The 18,224-nt window shown below is 48.1% G+C and overlaps 2 protein-coding genes, 1 non-coding gene and 1 pseudogene across 3 annotated transcripts; 3 read left to right on the forward strand and 1 right to left on the reverse strand.

Moving 5' to 3' along the window:
- Nucleotides 1–5,330: 5,330 nt before the first annotated feature.
- TRNAR-CCU lies at nucleotides 5,331–5,403 on the reverse strand. Its single transcript has one exon. It is a non-coding gene; the product is annotated as a tRNA-Arg (tRNA).
- Nucleotides 5,404–5,514: 111 nt separating this feature from the next.
- LOC124700583 (tetratricopeptide repeat protein 4 homolog) lies at nucleotides 5,515–8,768 on the forward strand. Its single transcript, XM_047232676.1, has 7 exons — nucleotides 5,515–5,932; nucleotides 6,014–6,205; nucleotides 6,290–6,490; nucleotides 6,608–6,688; nucleotides 7,956–8,100; nucleotides 8,285–8,377; nucleotides 8,465–8,768. The coding sequence occupies exons 1-7, from the start codon at nucleotides 5,606–5,608 to the stop codon at nucleotides 8,533–8,535; spliced, it is 1,110 nt and encodes a 369-aa protein (XP_047088632.1). The 5' UTR covers nucleotides 5,515–5,605; the 3' UTR covers nucleotides 8,536–8,768.
- Nucleotides 8,769–9,204: 436 nt separating this feature from the next.
- On the forward strand, nucleotides 9,205–10,021 carry LOC124697490 (universal stress protein YxiE-like). The gene is made up of 3 exons (XM_047230075.1): nucleotides 9,205–9,529; nucleotides 9,606–9,831; nucleotides 9,913–10,021. Exons 1-3 carry the CDS (start codon nucleotides 9,205–9,207, stop codon nucleotides 10,019–10,021), a joined length of 660 nt encoding a protein of 219 aa, XP_047086031.1.
- Nucleotides 10,022–14,611: 4,590 nt separating this feature from the next.
- On the forward strand, nucleotides 14,612–16,753 carry LOC124697491 (annotated as a pseudogene).
- Nucleotides 16,754–18,224: the final 1,471 nt, after the last annotated feature.

Genomic DNA, 18,224 nt, shown 5'->3' on the forward strand with positions numbered 1-18,224 from the left:
AAAAATTGCAAAGCACTTGTGAGAAGCGCTGCCACGAAATACACTGCGAGCCGCGAAGCAGGTCGAGACCTGCTTCCCGAGCTGCGCCCCGCTTCCCGCGTTGCAAATGACCAAGCTGTCCCCTTCCCTTCATAGTATTTACCCCAAAACTGCCACCGCATATATGTGCTCCATACCCTTCCAAATGAGACCCGGCCCAACACCCCTCTCCCGTCTCCTCCTTAGCTCGCGCCTAGGGTTTCCCCTTCCGGCCGCCGTCGCCGTTCCGGCCGCCGTAGCCGTTCCGGCCGCCGTTCTCAGCCCGCGCCCGTCGGCCGTCCTCCACCCCTGACCTGCCGCCGTCCTCCTCCCGCTACCCGCCGCCGTCCTCCTCCCCTGACCCGCCGCCCATCTCCCCTGACCCGCCTCGTCCCCGTCGGCTGCCGGAGGCTCGAGCCGCGCCGCCTCGCCAAACCTCCAACCGACCGCGCCATCTCTCCTCCGGCCGCAGTTCTGTGAACGCCGCCACGAGCCAGGCCTATCGACCGCCGTCCCTGTGAGCATCGCCGGTCGTCGGAAGCAGGAGCTCGTCCCCGTCCTCACAACCGAAAGGAGGAGCTCGCCCCCATCATCTCCGTCCAGTGGCATCATTCGTGGTCGGGATCCGTCCGCCTGCTAAATCTTCCGATCTGAGATCTTCTGTCCCTGTCTTGGATCTCCACGAGTCACATGCAGCCAGATCTTACCAAGCAGCTAACTGACGAGGTGTTCATGGTTAACTGATGAAGTGTCAATTTGATTTGCAGCACGATTTCTGAACCTTTCCCAAGCATGGGCATATCAGGACGTTTGATTGGTCACGATCTCGTGAAGGCAGAATACAAATATGTTTGTTATGTATAAAAGAATATTTCAGTATACAAAGTTCCGTAATGGTTAGTTTGTTAAAAACATATATTTGGTTTAGAAATAATTTTAGGTATTTTTGTGCCATCGCTGTCCTCCTCCAAAGTTGATGAAACATGTCTTGTAATATAAATGTCACAACACTCTTTGAATATATGTGTTGTTTTATATTTAGTATGAACAAATCTCGTAAAACAGTCACAATTAGTTGATTCGTGTCAAATCAATATTTATATAACTTGTTCAACATTTAGGGGTATTTCAGAGATTTCATCTTTCATAACAGCTACAGCAGCCATTAACAGCACTTCTGCCAAACATCAAATCTCAGCTTCTCACAGCTGCTTCCCACAGCTGCTTTTCCACAGCTCAACAGCTACAGCTGCTTCCTAAAAGCTGCAGCCCAAACAAACAGACCCTAAACACTTGCTTATTTTTCGCAGAACCCCTGGAAAGTGCGAAAATCACTTGTAACTCCCGAGGTCGGGTGGTCTTTTTTTTCAAAAGTTCGAAAAGTTTGTTTTTAGGTCTGCGAAAATTCTTAAAAACCATACAAGCACATATACAAGTCTAATGTACGAACAATTTTGCATCAACACCTCTTTTCATACGCGATCTGCCTTTCAAAGTCTGAATGTTGTGGTTTTTGTGTGCCCTCAATACAATATACTTATCTAGGAAACCTATGCAGGTCAGTGGATAACATATGTGTGTCCACATAATTTTTATATTTTTTAAAACTTTAAAATATTTTTTCTTCAAATACTGAGAACACTAGATGTCTGGAGCCAAAACACCTCTTTTGTGAATGTGTTAATATTTAGATGGGGATAAAAACCCATAAAATGTTACAGTAGTAACTACAATACCAAAGAAAATAACTATGAAAGGCAAAAAAAGACACACAAGAGAAAATCTGCACAAATTGTATCACTGGGCGGGATGAAACTTGATAACGATATGGACGTTAGGCCCATGTGGGGAATAAATTTCTGAATATCGTGTATGACACACTTTGCAATAGAGGGGACTGAAAATTTAGAATTCTAATGTGTTTACTTGGGAGAGAGTTGGACTTCGTGTGAATGAAACTTTTCTACCACTCACTAGAGCATGAGAAAAGGAGTAGTTCATGTGTGCTCCTCCTCCGTCCCGAGCCTCACCACGTGCTTTCGGGGAATAATTTATTTTGATTAATTGTGCATATTAATCGATGCGTTAGTTAATAGTAGCTACCAGTGTTACCTATTCGTACTAGCTATGACTACTCCGACCAACCCCAACTCCATGGCGGCTAGTGCTGTTGTGATGTCCGTGGAGTAGTTCTTGCATGCTCCTCTATAGGGGTGCCTTACCATGCACTATCAGGAAGAATTACTTGTGATTACTTGTGAATATTAATCAACACAAGTTAATAATCGCTACCAATTTCCTCGGCTTGTGGGGTTATTACCTATTCGTACTAGCCACGACTGCTCTGACTGTCCCCAACTCCACCACTGCTAGTGTTGTCGCTGGTGATGTCGAGATTGCAACCAAGATTATGCCATATGTCATCTTATCCTTAATGTAAGGGATTGTTAACTCTCTTTTCACCAAAAAATAAGATAGATATGACATGTGTTTCATCCCTATAAAGACAAGCCTCGAGAACGCTTATCCACCAGAGGAGCAAGCATCCAAGGCTAATCATAACCACTTCAGAGGTGATGTTCTCAGTTTGATCTCGACTTAACCATTTAAGGCATTGTTTGGTATTAGAATTTTTGTGGGGATTAATGGGATTATCCACACCAAACCCCAAATCCCCACTTATTAGTAAAAGTGTGTTTGGTTCCAGTGTATTGTTTAGTTTAATCTCCCATTATCCTCACTTTTCTAGGCCAAGTTGGGGTGCGGGAAAAGAGTTTTATGTAGTAGAGAAATATCTTGATTACAAATCACCGATTACCACTTTGTAGTTGAGACGTCTAATGAGATACGGTCATTTGCTAGGTGTTACCGTAAGTTTGTTGGTGGGGCACTTTTGCCAGGTTGGCTCACTCACCTCATCTTCGAGGAAAGTAAAAAGTAGGTATTAGCAGGAGCGGTTGGGTTTAAAAGTAAAGTTAGTATTTAAGTTATAAATTGACTAGATATTCTACTTAACCACACCGATATTGAGTTTGAATTCTAGTCTTTTTTACGCTTCCAAAATAATACTTTCAGTTTTTAGAAGACATAATGACTCGGTGACCTCCTAGTTTATAGTAGATCAACGAGACAAATGTGTAGTACATCAGTACATGAATTAATTCTCAATTCTAGCCAAGAGACTTGGAAAGTTAGCAAGATGAGGGAAATTAGATCTAACCTTAAAGTGACGGGATGCCTTATTGAATGATGTAATCAATGTGTGAAAAACTTGGACCTTGGAGGCTTGGGGTTGGGCATGGCCACAATAATTGACGATGAGAACCCCATACCTTGAGTTACATGTTGATTCTATTTTTATGAGGATGAGTTAGATGAGGAATTCACAAGCAAACAACTAGCAAAATCAGCTGTACATGTATATGATTGGTTGGAAGGGGGCTTTTAGTAGATCTCAGACGCTCTAGCATGAAGACAAGTTGAAAGTTCTGTTGGAGGCTCGACGCTGGTTGAGTGTGGCAGCATTGTGCAAACACAAAAGATGAATGAAATAGTTATCAACTATTTCCCAATAACCTATTGAGGTTTACTAGGATTTTACATGACCAAAAAATGTTTAACTAAAGTTAAGTGGGATTGGGGTGCCCAAAATATTTGGGGCCTTGTGCGCCCACCTCACTCATGACCATCAATGGACGTGATCTTCTTGATTCACTCACTTAACTCAATCTTGATTCTTCGAAGTTCTCTTCACTTTCTTCTCCTTGACCAAATCATTTATTTCTTCAATTCAATGATATTCACGTCAAAACTCAATGCATATCTCTAACCTCAATGGCATTCATCCTTGAATCCAACGAATGATCTTCATGCATTGCCAATGGAAGAAAACTTCAGAAATAACTATGTGAAAATGTTAGTCCATATGAATTATCATTAATCAGACAAATATACAAGTATCCAAATAAATACATGGTAGACATTTCTAAATACCTCAACATATCATCATTCAAGAAGAAAAATTGATTGGGAAAATTCCTCCCGGTAGTGTTTAGGTTATGTGCCATCTAGTGTGATCTTTTAAAAGGACCACATGTTTTTGTGTTGAGTGTTGAGTCGTTGATTTCGTTTTGTTGGCTCGGTGTATTAGAGAGGAGATTGTTGACCGTTGAGCCATTGATTACGTTTGTGGGCCGAGTGTGCTAGAGAGGAGACAAGTAACATTAAAAGTTCAAATGAGGTTTATGAACCATAAGCGCATTGGAATGTGTTATAGTTACTAGTCCCTAGGAATAGTCCGATGAGAAAATACAACATTAAAGTTCAAATGAGGTTGATGAACCGTAAGCGCATTAGAATGTGTTATAGTTACTCATCACTATGAAGTTTTGATGCGAAATTAAGTGTTTATTTCCCGTTAAGACCACTTGCGGTAATCAAGCACAACATTAAAACTTTAAAAGATCATACTACCATGAAAAGATTCTATCGGAGGATCGGTAAAGTGACATAGAAATAAAAGAGCTTGGTCTTGCAAAAAAAGTGACGTACAAAATAAAAAAGCTTGGTCTTGCAAAAAAAATGAATAGCTCGGATAACTCCACTTGTTTTCCCGTAGGTTGCAAGGCGAAAAAATCTCACTACATAACATTCTATGAAAGGATAGCTAAAGTGATGTAGAAATAAAAGAGCTTTGATAGAAAACTTGGATAACTCCACTCATTTTCTACCAGAGTACTAGTAAAGTGATGTACAAATAAAAGAGCTTGGTCTTGCGGAAAAAAGCATGAATTGCGAGGATAAGTCCACTCATTTCCCTGTAGGTCGAGTTACAGTATGTTGGTGCAAGCCAAAAGATCATACTACAATGACAACATTCTATCGAAGGACCGCTAAAGTACCGTAGAAATAAAAGAGCTTGGTCTTGCGAAAAAAAAACATGAATCACGAGAATAACTCCACTCATTTTTCCATGGGCGAGGATAACTCCACTCATTTTCCCGCGAGTTACAGTATGCTTGATGGAAGCTAAAAGATCGTACTACCATGACAACATTCTATCGAAGGGCCGCTAAAGTAACGTAGAAATAAAAGAGCTTGGTCTTACAGGAAAAAAATGCATGAATCACGAGAATAACTCTGCTTATTTTCCCATAGGCAAGGCAAAAAGTCTTACACGTAACATTCTATGGAAGGACTGCTAAAGTGACGTAGAAATAAAAGAGCTTCATCTTGCGGGAAAAAAAAGCATGGATAACTCCACTCATTTTCCCGTGGTTACATAAATATTTGTTAACGCGCCAAAATGAAATCGCGCCAGGTAGGGGTCGAACCTACGACCTTCCGCTTAGGAAACGGACGCTCTATCCACTGAGCTACAGGCGCTTTGTTGTGAGTGAAAATGTAATATTGTTTTAGTACTCTATATGCATTCACACAATGACACACAGGGCAACTCTTTCCGATGGAAAACAAACCCTTTTCCCAGGAGTCCAGAACCAGCGAAAGCGGCGGCGGTGGAGAGGAGAGAAAAGGAGAAGAGCAACAGAGGCGGCGCCGCCGAACCACCGAGAGCAGCTCGACGGACATGGCGCTGCTGATGGAGCCCGGGTCAGAGCCCCTGACGGAGGACGAGAAGGCCGACCTGGAAGGCATCGCCGCCATCAAGGAGTCGGCGGCGCGCGAGTACAAGGAGCAGGGCAACCAGTTCGTCAAGATGGGCCGCAAGCACTACGCCGACGCCGTCGACTGCTACACCAAGGCCCTCGCCCAGATGGGCGCCCTCTCCGCCCCCAACCCCGACGCCTCCGTCCTCTTCGCCAACCGCGCGCACGTCAACCTCCTCCTCGGCAACCACCGCCGCGCCCTCGACGACGCCGAGCAGGCCATCCGGCTCTCCCCCTCCAACGTCAAGGTCCGTTACCCCTCCCTCACTCATCAGATTTGCTGTAGCGGCGGGGGTCCTCCCCTAATGTGTGCCATTTCGTGTAGCTAGGCGCACTACCGGGCGGCGAAGGCCGCGCTTGCTCTGGACCTGTTGCCGGAGGCGGTGTCCTTCTCCCGGCGGGGGCTCGAGCAGGACCCCGCTAACGAGGAGCTCAGGAAATTCCTCGCGAAAGTGGGGGCGCTGGAGATCGAGCAGTTCCGTCAGAAAGCCAAGGTTCAGAATGCCGTCTACACAGCAAAGGTCTCTTCTTGTTCCAAATTGGGAGTTCAGCGCGCGTTGCCTTATTGCTGTATATGTGTAATTGATTTAGTTAGATGCATATAGGATCTCACTACTGCTCTAGAGAGGAGAAAGCTGAGGCTGGGGAAGGCGGCGTTCCAGGAGCTCACTGGAGTAAAGAAGCCGGAGCTGGATTCGATGTGCGTGCTCCACTGGCCAGTTCTTCTGCTCTACCCGGAGGTCATGTCGAGTGACTTCATCAAGGATTTTCCGGAGACTGATCTCTTCTCGCAGCACCTCGATGTCATATCCTTGAAAAGTTACATGATGCTCTTTCTGGTATTATTTTGTATACACAATTGCATGGAAATATAAATACTTCATTTGGTCTCCTAGAATCCCTGCTGCCCTTAACTATCAAACATGTTCTCCGCAAGTTCTCCACCTTTGCCATGGGATGAGAACCATGCTTACACAAGGGAGGCTATTGAGCTGTATTGTCAGGTCTGTCTATGCACTGCATATTTTACTCGAGAGTAAACCTCTAAGGCTCTACCTTAGGCAAAGTCATAATACCTACAGATGCTCATATTTTTTCTTCTAAATTTCATGAGCAGAGACCTCTATAGAACATTAAACCAAAACATTGATCCCCTATGATGTGTATACACAACAAGCATTATCCTTTTGAATTTGTTATTCCCATATCAAACATCAAATCAGGTGCTAAGCAAGCCATTTTCAGCGGATAATATCACTGAGATTGCAAAGCCTGCGCATTAAAGTTGTCAACAGAAGAAAACAATTAAGTTAACAATTACACGACCATTGTGAACCTAGATTGTTTGATCCATACCTTTTGCTATAGGCAAGTTTCCTTGGGAATATACTTTAGTTGGGTTATTGTCACACTTATCCCTTTGATTTGTTTTTATCTACCAGTCAAATTCCAATGAAGTGAACTGAACCATAAGCAACACTTTTTCAGTGGATATGATACTGTACTGACCTTGTAAAACCTGCACACTGCAGTTGTCTCCGGAAGTAGGCAACTAAGTTAACAGTTACAAGATGATTATGGACCTAGAATTTTTATTCATACCTTTTGCTACATGCAAGTTTCTTTAATATTTGAGTTGAGTTATTTCCACACGTAAGTGTTGTTATTAGCAATTGGTTTATCTAGCTATAGAATGTCAATATGAGAGCTCTTGTCAAAATTTTGAAAATTGTAGCATTATCCTTTTACCAATTTCAAAAAATGACTCGGTTTAGTTTTTGTTTACATGGGGTTTTCGGCATGTTTTCACCTAACCAAAATATGCCCACTCTTTACTTGGTTTGATTTTCCCCCTTTTAATGAAAAGGCAGAGTTCCTGCAGGTTACTCTAAAAGAATATATTTAAGAATGACTTCATCAGATGGGAAAAAAAGGAGTTACTGGAAATTCAAATTTCAATTCAAGGGAATCATGTTGACCATCATTATCATCATCTAGTCCAGTTTTTAAGTTATCTTGAACTTTCACTATTTATGATTCTTACTCTTTACATTCACAACTGTTATATTGAGTACCATCCTATGTTATATGTCAAGTCAGCTTTAGGATATATCACTCTGTCCCATAATATAAGATGTTATTACAGCCAATATAGGCCCAGTATATTTGTTATAGTAACATCTTATATTATGGGCCGGAGGGAGTAGAAGCTTTGTAAATTTCATTTTCCATGTCTTGATGGTTAACTGACTCTTCACTTTGGTACATTAGGCTGGTGCGGAAACACCTTTGTCCAAAAGTGAAACATTAAAATATTTTCTAGAAGGCACTGTAGACTCAAAGTCGCTCCAAGATACTCTTGATGAGGAGGATGGAGAACATGACACTGGCAGTGGCTGCACAGTTACACCATCAAGTATGTAAAACATATTTCTTATGATTTTTTTCTCCACAACATATCATAGTACAGTAAAAAAGAAACGGCAGAATATGATTCATGAAACCGTCATTTTGCCGATTTCAGTATACAGTATATCATAGATGATGTTTAGTATTGTGGAGTCTGATACAAGTCCCTTGTATTCTTGTTTAATGCGCAGGTGAGGGATCGGCTAAGTGGATCAGAGTAAAAGAAGGGACAACACTTGAAGAAGCACTGCAGCATAAAGACTACATCATCCCTGGGATACCTGGTATGTTCCTTCAACCTCTGTCTGCTTGCACACACAATGGTTGTTATTGTTCGGCGCAAATAAGAAGTGGCATCTCTCCACGTGCAGTGTTCTTCGTTGTTTCGAGAAAGTCCAGCTTTTACTCAGAGTTCAAGGCCGGAAATTGGTCTCTGCCGTAGAGCTGCAGTCGAGTGAAGAGCCTGGCTGAGGGGGCTACGGATATTACCAGAAAACAGAAGCTGTCATTTCTAAAATGGTCGTATGGTTTTACCAACCTCTGCAATGTGTTCTCCCACCGTCTGCTCGAATGATGCCCCAGGAGTGCATTTTCCATAGACTGATAATATAAAGACCCACTGAAAGCATGGCTTGATAATTATGATATGAAGTTTTGGTCGTCGTTTTGGATTTTCATGGTGTTCCCTCTCCAGTGTGCATCTCGTCTTCTGCTTATAATTATGATGTCATCCTTTTTCATATTGTGAAATACTATTCCGATGCGAGATGAATATATCATCCTGAGTTGGGACGAGCGGGTGCACCGGAAGAGGAACCGGCCGGGCATCACCAGCCTGGATACCACCGTGCGCATGGATAAGTTGTGGGTTCGAGGTGGCAAGGCTGGGCAGGCAAACCGCCGGGCTGGGACTGGAGCACCTGCACACGCGCAACGGCGCGAGGAAGCCAGACAAGATGCACCGCCGACGCGAGCACGCACGACGAGAGTTTGACGAACGCGCGGAGCTACGAAACAAAAGCCACCGCGTGCGTCTCGCTCACATCTCTATCCATCTCGTGCCGTCCACATCCGAAAGCGGCGCTACGTATATTTATATGGGATACGAGGGATGTGGTTGATCGAGGCAGTCATCGCTAGACACGACGCCGGTCTCACTACTGACAGCGAGCGCGTGGCCATGGAGGAGGAGAGAGCGGCCGCGGCGGTGGCGAGCGGCGTGCCGCCTGCAGGAGCCGGAGGCGCGGAGGCCTCTCGGGTGACGGCGGGCGCGACGACGATGAAGGTGGTGGCGGCCGTGGACGCGGGCGAGGAGAGCCTGCGCGCGCTGTCGTGGGCGCTGGACCACGTCGTCCGGCAAAACCCCGGCGCGTCCGTCGTCGTCGTCCACGCCCAGCACCGCGCCGAACACTTCGTCTACCCGGTCGCCGCCCACGGTATCGATGGCTACAATCACACACTCTTCTTTGGATTTGCGATCGCTGACACACTCGCGTGCGTGCACGGTGGCAGGTCTAGCGTACGCTCCGCCCATGGCTGTGGACTCCATGAAGAAGACGCAGGAGGAGAACGCCCGGAGGGTGGTGTCCCGCGCGCTGGAGGTGTGCGCGCAGAGGCAGGTGACGGCCAAGGCGGCGGTGGTGGAGGGCGACCCGAAGGAGGCCATCTGCCAGGCCGTGGAGGACATGCACGCCGACCTGCTCGTCCTCGGCAGCCGCGGCCTCGGCATGATCAAGAGGTACGCACTGATCACCGGTCGTGCGTTGTGATAAAGCAATCGTCTGACCTTCTTTGTGGTTCGTTCTCCGTGGCGCTGCAGGGCGTTGCTGGGCAGCGTGAGCGACTACCTCGCCCACCATGCGAGCTGCCCCGTTCTGATCGTGAAGCCCCCCAAGGCGCACGCCAAGGGAACCGGAAGCTCCACCTGAGCTAAGCTGCTATTGGATCGTCTGTCAAGCGTCAACCACAACCAGTAGCACTGAACTTATTCGCAACCGTGTTAAGTGTGCCTTGTATCACCTGTGCAGGAGTACACAAGCAATGTAGAAAAGTAGAAACTGAATAATGAACTGTTGTACTGCTACATACAGATGCTCAGTCCTACACAGGCATCAGTTCAGAAAGTCGATTATGTAGTTGTTTTTAGCGCAAATACTGAAATAAACCATCGCAAGGCCTGAAAATGATAATGGACAATATAGAAGTATTGTCAGTGCACTATAATATCATACACTAACAGGGCCTGATATTTTCTTCTTAGTTAACAAAGTTTGTAAGTTTCTACATGCTCCTACAATTTCTCATTGTACACCTGTTAAAAGAATTTTTAGATATGTTAAAGAAACCATGAAAGTTGATCTTACTTATCAAAAATCATCTTCCAAGTTACTACTTACTTCCTTGGTAGGATGCGTTGATGTTAGGAGGTCAACATGAGGTTTTGCTATCTTTTTTTGGACTAAATTTAATCTTGGAGTATAAGTAAATAGGCTACAGTCTCCAGATTCAGTATTGTATATTAAGGCTGAATATAAAGCTCTAGTCAATGCTACCGCTGAACTAATATGGTTTAAAGTTTTACTTGGTGAGCTTGGTGTCATTTTAACAGAGAAACCATGTTTATGGTGAGATAACTTAGGTGATACTTATTTGTCGGTCAATCCTGTTTTTCATACACGTACTAAACATATTGTACTAAACATATTGAAGTGGATCTTTACTTTGTTTGAGAACGAGTGGCAGACAAGTTATTAGATATCATGCTCATTTCAAGCAAAGATTAAGTTACAGATGAATTCACAAACAGAGTGAGAAGTCTAGACGAGTTTAAGCGTCTCAACCTATCTACCACTACTGGTTTAGATTAAGAAGGAGTGCTAAACAATGTAATACTATATAGGGGCTTGCTCCAGGACAACCCCCTCCCCCTAAACTCGTAGAACTCGTAGAGCCCATCCAAGCCCATATCCAAAACCATGTATATCCATGTATAGGTATACAGATCCATGTATAGGCGTGATGCAGTCTTCAATCTCTATCCCGCACACAACCCTGAGCCGCCCAACCTCGCCGTTGTCGACCGCCGTGCTTCTTCACTGCGGGCAGGTCGGCGTCTGCTTGGCCGCATCATCGCCGCCCAACGCCGCCGGCCAGACAAGCAGTCAGACATGTCCGGCAACAAGTCCGGCAATTTTTTTTTCTCTAACAACAAGTCCGGCAACTCCCAATAGCCCTCATTAAAATTTCGTCGCTCGGAACTACTTCGACGACATGTATCGGCCGGACTGTCCGTCGCGTCAACGCGCCGCCGCCTTGCCGTGCCGCCGCCCTGCCGCGCCTCCACCCTTGCCGGCACACACCTACAAGGCCATTCCGAGCTGTGTGCCGGCCGGATCCACCTTGGAGTGCATAGTGCCTGGCCAGCACTGCCACCACCACCGGTCCGCCGGCCACGACCGTCGCCAGCGATGAACCGGCGTACGTATGTATTGGTATACATACATATGATAGAAAGACGTATAATTTGGTTGGGCTATACGGGTTTTGTAGTATTAATTATGAAGGGGTATCGGATGATCTCAGCCGTTCTTGTGTTTGAGTTTGTCTAAGTTTAGGTTGAGTTTTTTTTTTTTTGCGAAACGCAGTACAATCAAAGACGCTTATACATACGCGCACACACTCACCCCTATGAACGCACACACGCACACCCTACCCCTATGAGCACCTCCAAGAGACTGCGTTGAAGAACTGATCCGGCAGGTCTTGAGATTGACGAAGTCACCACAGGCGCCTCGCTGTCGACGGGAACGTTGCCTCCCACTGAAGAATATTCCGCCTTTATGAGACACCAAAGTGTCAACTCTGGGATTTGAACTCTGGTGGGCTGGGGGTGCCACTGCCCTCCTAACCATCCAACCACAGGTTAGTTCTCGTTTAGGTTGAGTTTGAGGGGAGGGGGTTGTACCGGAGCAAAGGCCTACTATATATAGTACAAAATAGTATTCTACCCATATACACACCAACATGTACATGCTACGAGAGGGATCTTTTCCTACCCTATATAAAAACACAACAGAGCTTGAATTAAAGGACATCGTTTCCGCTAAACCCTAAATTACAACAAATGCAAGAAAAGTATAAGGTGATCGTTTTCATCTACTCATAGGGCGAGATTGTTGGTAGATACCCTCGGCACCCTGAGTTCATAAAGAGGCTAGAAGAGGCTGAGTAGTGATCAATCAGCGATACACTGCCTGCTGTTATGGGCGCGTTTGGTATCATGGGTCTAATCTGGGTGCCACTGTGTCAGTGAGAAGAACTGCAGTACGCGTTCCAGTACGCGTTCTATACATGTCACGGATTAGAAAACGCCCTTGTTTGGTGGCCTGGGCTGCATCAGTTGGTACCCAAATGTCATTTTGTTTGGATGCCTGAAAAAATGTGTCGTCTGTGCTTAGCCAGAGCCCATGCGTTCGGTTGCCATTTTGGGCACACAATTTTTGCTTCTCCTCAACATATTCAAATATGGTAGCCTTACCATCACACAACGGTACACAAAAGCACACACGAGCATACATTAAACATAGTACTTAGCATCTAATCCCTAGCACAGAGTGGTAAGATGCCTACTTAACCTAGGACAGACTCCCAGGCCCAAAAGGAATGGTCATACGCCTGAAGAGGCCAACATTACAGGCAGATATCCACAAAAGCATGTATGCAACAACCTTTTGAGGCCAACACTACAAGCAGAACTTCACAAAAGGACAGTTATGAACAAGCAGATAACAAGGACAGCGCAAACTTCAACCTTCATGGCGTGGATCCGCCCAAGGGCCATGGCGATGCTTCTTGCAGCTCTAGAGGCTCTCCACGGAGGTCGCCTTCATGTACACCTGGACCTGGAAGCCGTCTCCCATGGGGGTGAAGACGAGTGTGTCATCGGCTTTAAGTCGAGCCTTACTGGGGAACTCACTCCAGGCCTTGATGAAGCTGACTCGCCCAACCTTCCACTAGAGCGACACCTTGTACTCGTAGTAGTCACCCATGTATAGTGCCACCTTCACCGGTGGCCCATTGTTCTTCAGCTTGTACTTCTTGATGAAGGGCTTCTCCGTGATGGGCGGCACGGTCAGGGCAAGGACGTCTTGGCTCTCCACCTGTACGAAGAAGGCAGGAATCCTTTCCCTAGGACCGTGCCCCAGTTGAGCAGGACGCCTAGCATGAACCCTAGGCTCGTAGACCTGGCGTTTGGCATCCATGAAGCCTTCATTGGGGCCCCGAAGCTGCTCCCGGACGGCAATGTCGCATGCCTCCCCTATCGGCCCCTCCGGGAAGGTTTCCAGGAAGGCCCAATTCTGCAGATGCCATGCAAATGAGAAGAGTGAGCTATACCGAATCTACACCTGGGAATACCTTGGGTTGGGCCTAGAAATTCCTGAAGGTAAAAAACTCAGGCCCGAGCCCGGCCCGGCCCACTGTCGGGCCTAGAAATTGAGCCCGAACCCGACCCAAATGAGTAAAAGCCTGGCCCGGCCTGGCTGGCCTGACCCGATCCTTGCCTAAATTGCGCAAACTGTAAGCCCGAGCCTGACGTTCGAGCTCGAAATCCGGCCCAAGCCCGGCCCGAAGTGCAAGCTCGACCCAGCCCAACATGAAATTTTTGGGCCGAGTCGGGCCGGGCCGTTCGGGCCGGGCTGCCTATACCCAGCTGTAACTGAATCATTGGCATGGTGAGCTCCAATGGCATGCTTGGGATTGCCATGCCGATGCACATTGGCAATGACAAGCTCATCATCAACATGGCAATGACAAGAATGGCAAAGCCAATTTGGTTCAAGCAACCTTGTGTCATCATCATGACAATGACAAGCTCTTCGGCAACAATGCCAATGACAAGCATGACATGCTTGTCATTGCCAATGTGCATCTGCATGTCAACGACAAGCATGCCAATGATGAGTATGATGAATGTTGGCAATGACAAGCATGACATACATCCTACTCATCACTGACATGTCAATTGAAACAATTTGGTTGAGGCAACCTTGTCATTGCCATGCTTCTGACTAACATGCAATGCACATTGACATCAATCGAATCTACATTGGCATACCACATACCGATTTGGAAGGGGTGGAGTACTTACAATTGGATGGTGCATTAGCGGGCCCGTCGGAGGAGGAGGCTACGCACTGGCGTCGGCATGTGCTCCACCACTTCCCAACCCAAATCCTGGAGGAGGCGGCGGCGCCGGAGCAACGGTCAGAGGACGGAGCACTGATGGGGCGGAGGGTTGCCGGCATGCCCGTAGTCGGCCGAAGGGCGGCGTGGAATTGGGAGCACCCGGACGCGGTTGGCCCCATGGCATCCTCATGCGCATCGGGGTAGCGGGGAACACCGGCTGAGGCTCCATCTCCCGGCTGGAGCCTTCTGCACTCGCCGCCCTGGCGGAAGCAAACCCTAGGTTTAGGGGTTGAAAAACCCCCATCTCGGGATTCGATGGTCGAATCCCGGCGATGTGGACTGCGGCCACGGCGACGCTCCTCGTCCCCCTCCTGATGGGCCTCAAAGCAATGGGAGACGTGCGATTTCAGACCGGTACTCGATCGGGCTCAATTGGCGTCGCCGCATCGCGGAGGCCGCTTGCCTTGTACTCCCGGATCATCCGCAGCCGCTCAGAGTTCGGGCGGGTGACGATCGGGGCGGCGGGATTCGTCGGTGCTGGGGGCGAAGCAGGCGAGGAGGCCATGGAGGCGGTTGATGGGACGGTCGCGTGTGTCAGTGAGAGAGCCAAGTGGAGAGAGATGGAGTGAAACTGGTGACTACAAGTGGAGAGAGAGAGGGTGGTGGAAAACCGCGGTGTCTCCCGCGCTTCTCCACGCGTGCAACCGTTACACGCCCGCGCGAAAAATCTCACGAAAACTGAACATGCCGGCTGGAAATGCTGATTTGGGCGTTCCTTCCGGGTCTATCCTAGGAGTGTTTTGAGAACCGATTAGCCCAGACATTAGAGCATCTCCAGTCGCGTCCCCCAAATGATGTTTGGGGGACGGCGGACAAGAAATGGAGAAAAACGCGGTTCAGTCGCGTCCCCCAAAGCTAAATAGTGCCTCATTTTATGTTCGGCGTTCCCGTTAGAGACTCTATGTACAGAGTCCGGACGCAAAAATAGCGTCCGGACGCATGCATGCATCCCCTTCTCCCCACATGTCATTCTCTTTTCCCATACTTTCTCTCACCTACTTTTCCCACATGGAGTGGTTCCCTCTATTAAAATGCATGTATCCGGACGTTGTTTGAGGGACGCGGCTCTTTTTTGTACAGATTTTCAGTCTCTTTTTGTCTGGCGCGGTCCTAAACGTGCTCCAAATCATTTGTGCCGGATGTTTTTTGAGGGACGCGACTGGAGATGCTCTTATTCCGAGTAAGCAAACGGCCTTTTTTTACTGGCCCTATGTGAGCCAAAGGCTTGAGGACATCATCCTGCGCTGGGAGTTGGGACGAGCGGGTGCACCGGAACCGGCCGGGGCCATCACCAACCTGGAGACCACCCGTGCGCATGGGTTCGAGGTGGCAACTGGCAAGACAGGGTTTCTGCGGGCAGGCAAACCGTGGGCTGGAACTGGAGCACCTGCACACGCGCCGGCGCGCAACGGCTGAAGGAAACCAGCCGCCAACTGCACCGCCGACGCAAGTTCGGCGAGAGTGTCACAAGCATACAGAGCGGAACAAAAGCCACCGCGTACGCCTCGCTCATCACATCTCTATATCTCGTGCCGTCCACATCCAAAAGCGGTGCCACGCTGAATTCGCGCACCTATATTTATGGGATGGAGGCAGTGATCCCCAGGCACGAGGCCGGCCGGTCTTACTGACAGCGAGAGCGACGCCATGGAACCAGAGAGAGCGGTGGCGAGCGGCGTGACGCCTGCTGGCGGAGGCGCGGAGGCCTCTCGGGAGACGGCGGGCGCCGCGACGATGACGAAGGTGGTGGTGGCCGTGGACGCGAGCGAGGAGAGCCTGCACGCGCTGTCGTGGGCGCTGGACCACGTCGTCCGGCACCACCCCGGCGCGTCGCTCGTCGTCGTCCACGCCCAGCACCCCGCGGACCACTTCGTCTACCCCGTCGCCGCCCACGGTATCGACCGCTACAACGAGCTCACACACTCTTCTTTCAATTCCATTTGCGTTGGTTGACGCGCTTGGTGCTGCGCTTGAGCTTGATCAGGCCTGGCCTACATTCCGCCCACGGCTGTGGAATCCATGAAGAAGACGCAGGAGGAGAACACTCGGAAGGTGGTGGCCCGCGCGCTGGAGGTGTGCGCGCAGAGGCAGGTGACGGCCAAGGCGGCGGTGGTGGAGGGCGACCCGAAGGAGGCCATCTGCCAGGCCGTGGAGGAGATGCACGCCGACCTGCTCGTCCTCGGCAGCCGCGGTCTCGGCATGATCAAGAGGTACGCACTGAGCACTGGCCGTGGAGTAGTACGTTGTGATAAATCAATCGCCTGACCTGACCTTTTTTGTGGTTCGATGCTTCGTGGCGCTGCAGGGCGTTGCTGGGCAGCGTGAGCGACTACCTCGCCCACCATGCGAGCTGCCCCGTTCTCATCGTGAAGCCTCCCAAAGCGCACCCCAAGGGAACCGGAAGCTCCGCCTAAGCTGCAGTTGGGTCGTCTGTCAAGCGTCAACCAGTTGTACTGAACTTGTTCGCAACCGTGTTAAGTGTGCCCTGTACTTTTTTTAGATAATAGGCAAAGATTTGCCCGACTTTAAATTAATAAAGCCAACACGGTATCAAAGATTCAGATACAAACTGCTGGGCATTACAGCTTGGCCACCATAAACATCGGCACACATGGCTAAGAGTTTCAAGGATGGCAAGGCAAAGTGCCAAAAGCTAACAGAACATAAAAGGGCCTCCATGAAGTCGAGACCGTCCTCGGACCCGCACCGTGGCACGGACTACTCCATCACGTCGATGCTGGCTTGAGCGACGCGTACAGCTCCCTTAGCTCGCGTGCCATCTAGCTTATGCCCTCCTTTTCTCTTGGCTTGCATTTTAGGCTTCACAGCTGCAAAAAAATGATGATTTTGTAAATAATGTCAGCTGGGTTAGAGATAGTTTTCTTTTCAATAGCAAGTTTATTGCGAACATTCCACAACGCCCAAGATTGGGCAAGGAAAAGGATCCACAGCAGTTTTCTGGGATAGCCCGAGAAGCTGGAGAGGATGGCGTGAAATTGTGCAAAATTGGCGGGGCGCCAGTTGCACCCGAGCAGCTGGCGCGTGACTGCCCACGCGAAGGTCGCCAAGGAGCAGGAAAAGAAAATGTGGCTAGCATCCTCCGGCGCACCGCACAGAGCACAATGGCCATTGGACGGGCCGTGTCGAGTAAGGATCTGCAGCCCCGAGGGCAGCTTGTCAAGCGCTAACTGCCAGGAGAAGATTTTGATTTTTAACGGCACCGTGGCTTCCCACAAGTCTTTGGAGTGTGCAATAGTGGTGCCCCTCGAAAGCATAGAGTACATAGATTTGACCGAGTATGATCCGGACTGTTCCAGGTGCCAAGAGATCTTGTCTTGTCCATTGGTGAGGTTGACCCCAGCCATGATTCGTTGCATATCAACCCACTGTCGCAAACCCTCCGGATCAAGGGAACGACGAAAACGGACTTGCAGGGAGTTTTGATACAGCGCGTCGGCAACCGAAATGTCCTGATTGTCGCAGATGGCAAATAGCAGAGGAAAAGACTCTAGTGTGCCCTGTACCTCCTGCGTACGCCGGATAAATGTACACACAAGCAAGCAGTGCCGAAAAGTAGAAGCTGAATAATAAGAGCTGTTGTACTGCTACATAAAGATGTCAAGTACTACTACATAGGCAGTTCACAAGTCGATTATGTAAGTAGTTGTTTCTAGCGCAAATTAATATTGAAAGAGTAAATTCCAATTTTTACCCCATAGTATATCATTTGTGATAGAAATTATCTCATTTAGTAGAAATTCTCCTGGTTTACCCCATTTAGTAAAACTTGTACCAACTCTTACACCATTTAACGATATCTATGCCAATTTTTACCTTATTTAAACTTAAGCATGGTTCTGCCATCCATTTCTGAAGTACGTCGAT

The sequence above is a fragment of the Lolium rigidum genome, chromosome 3 (genome assembly GCF_022539505.1).
Source record: "Lolium rigidum isolate FL_2022 chromosome 3, APGP_CSIRO_Lrig_0.1, whole genome shotgun sequence".
NCBI lineage: Eukaryota > Viridiplantae > Streptophyta > Magnoliopsida > Poales > Poaceae > Lolium > Lolium rigidum.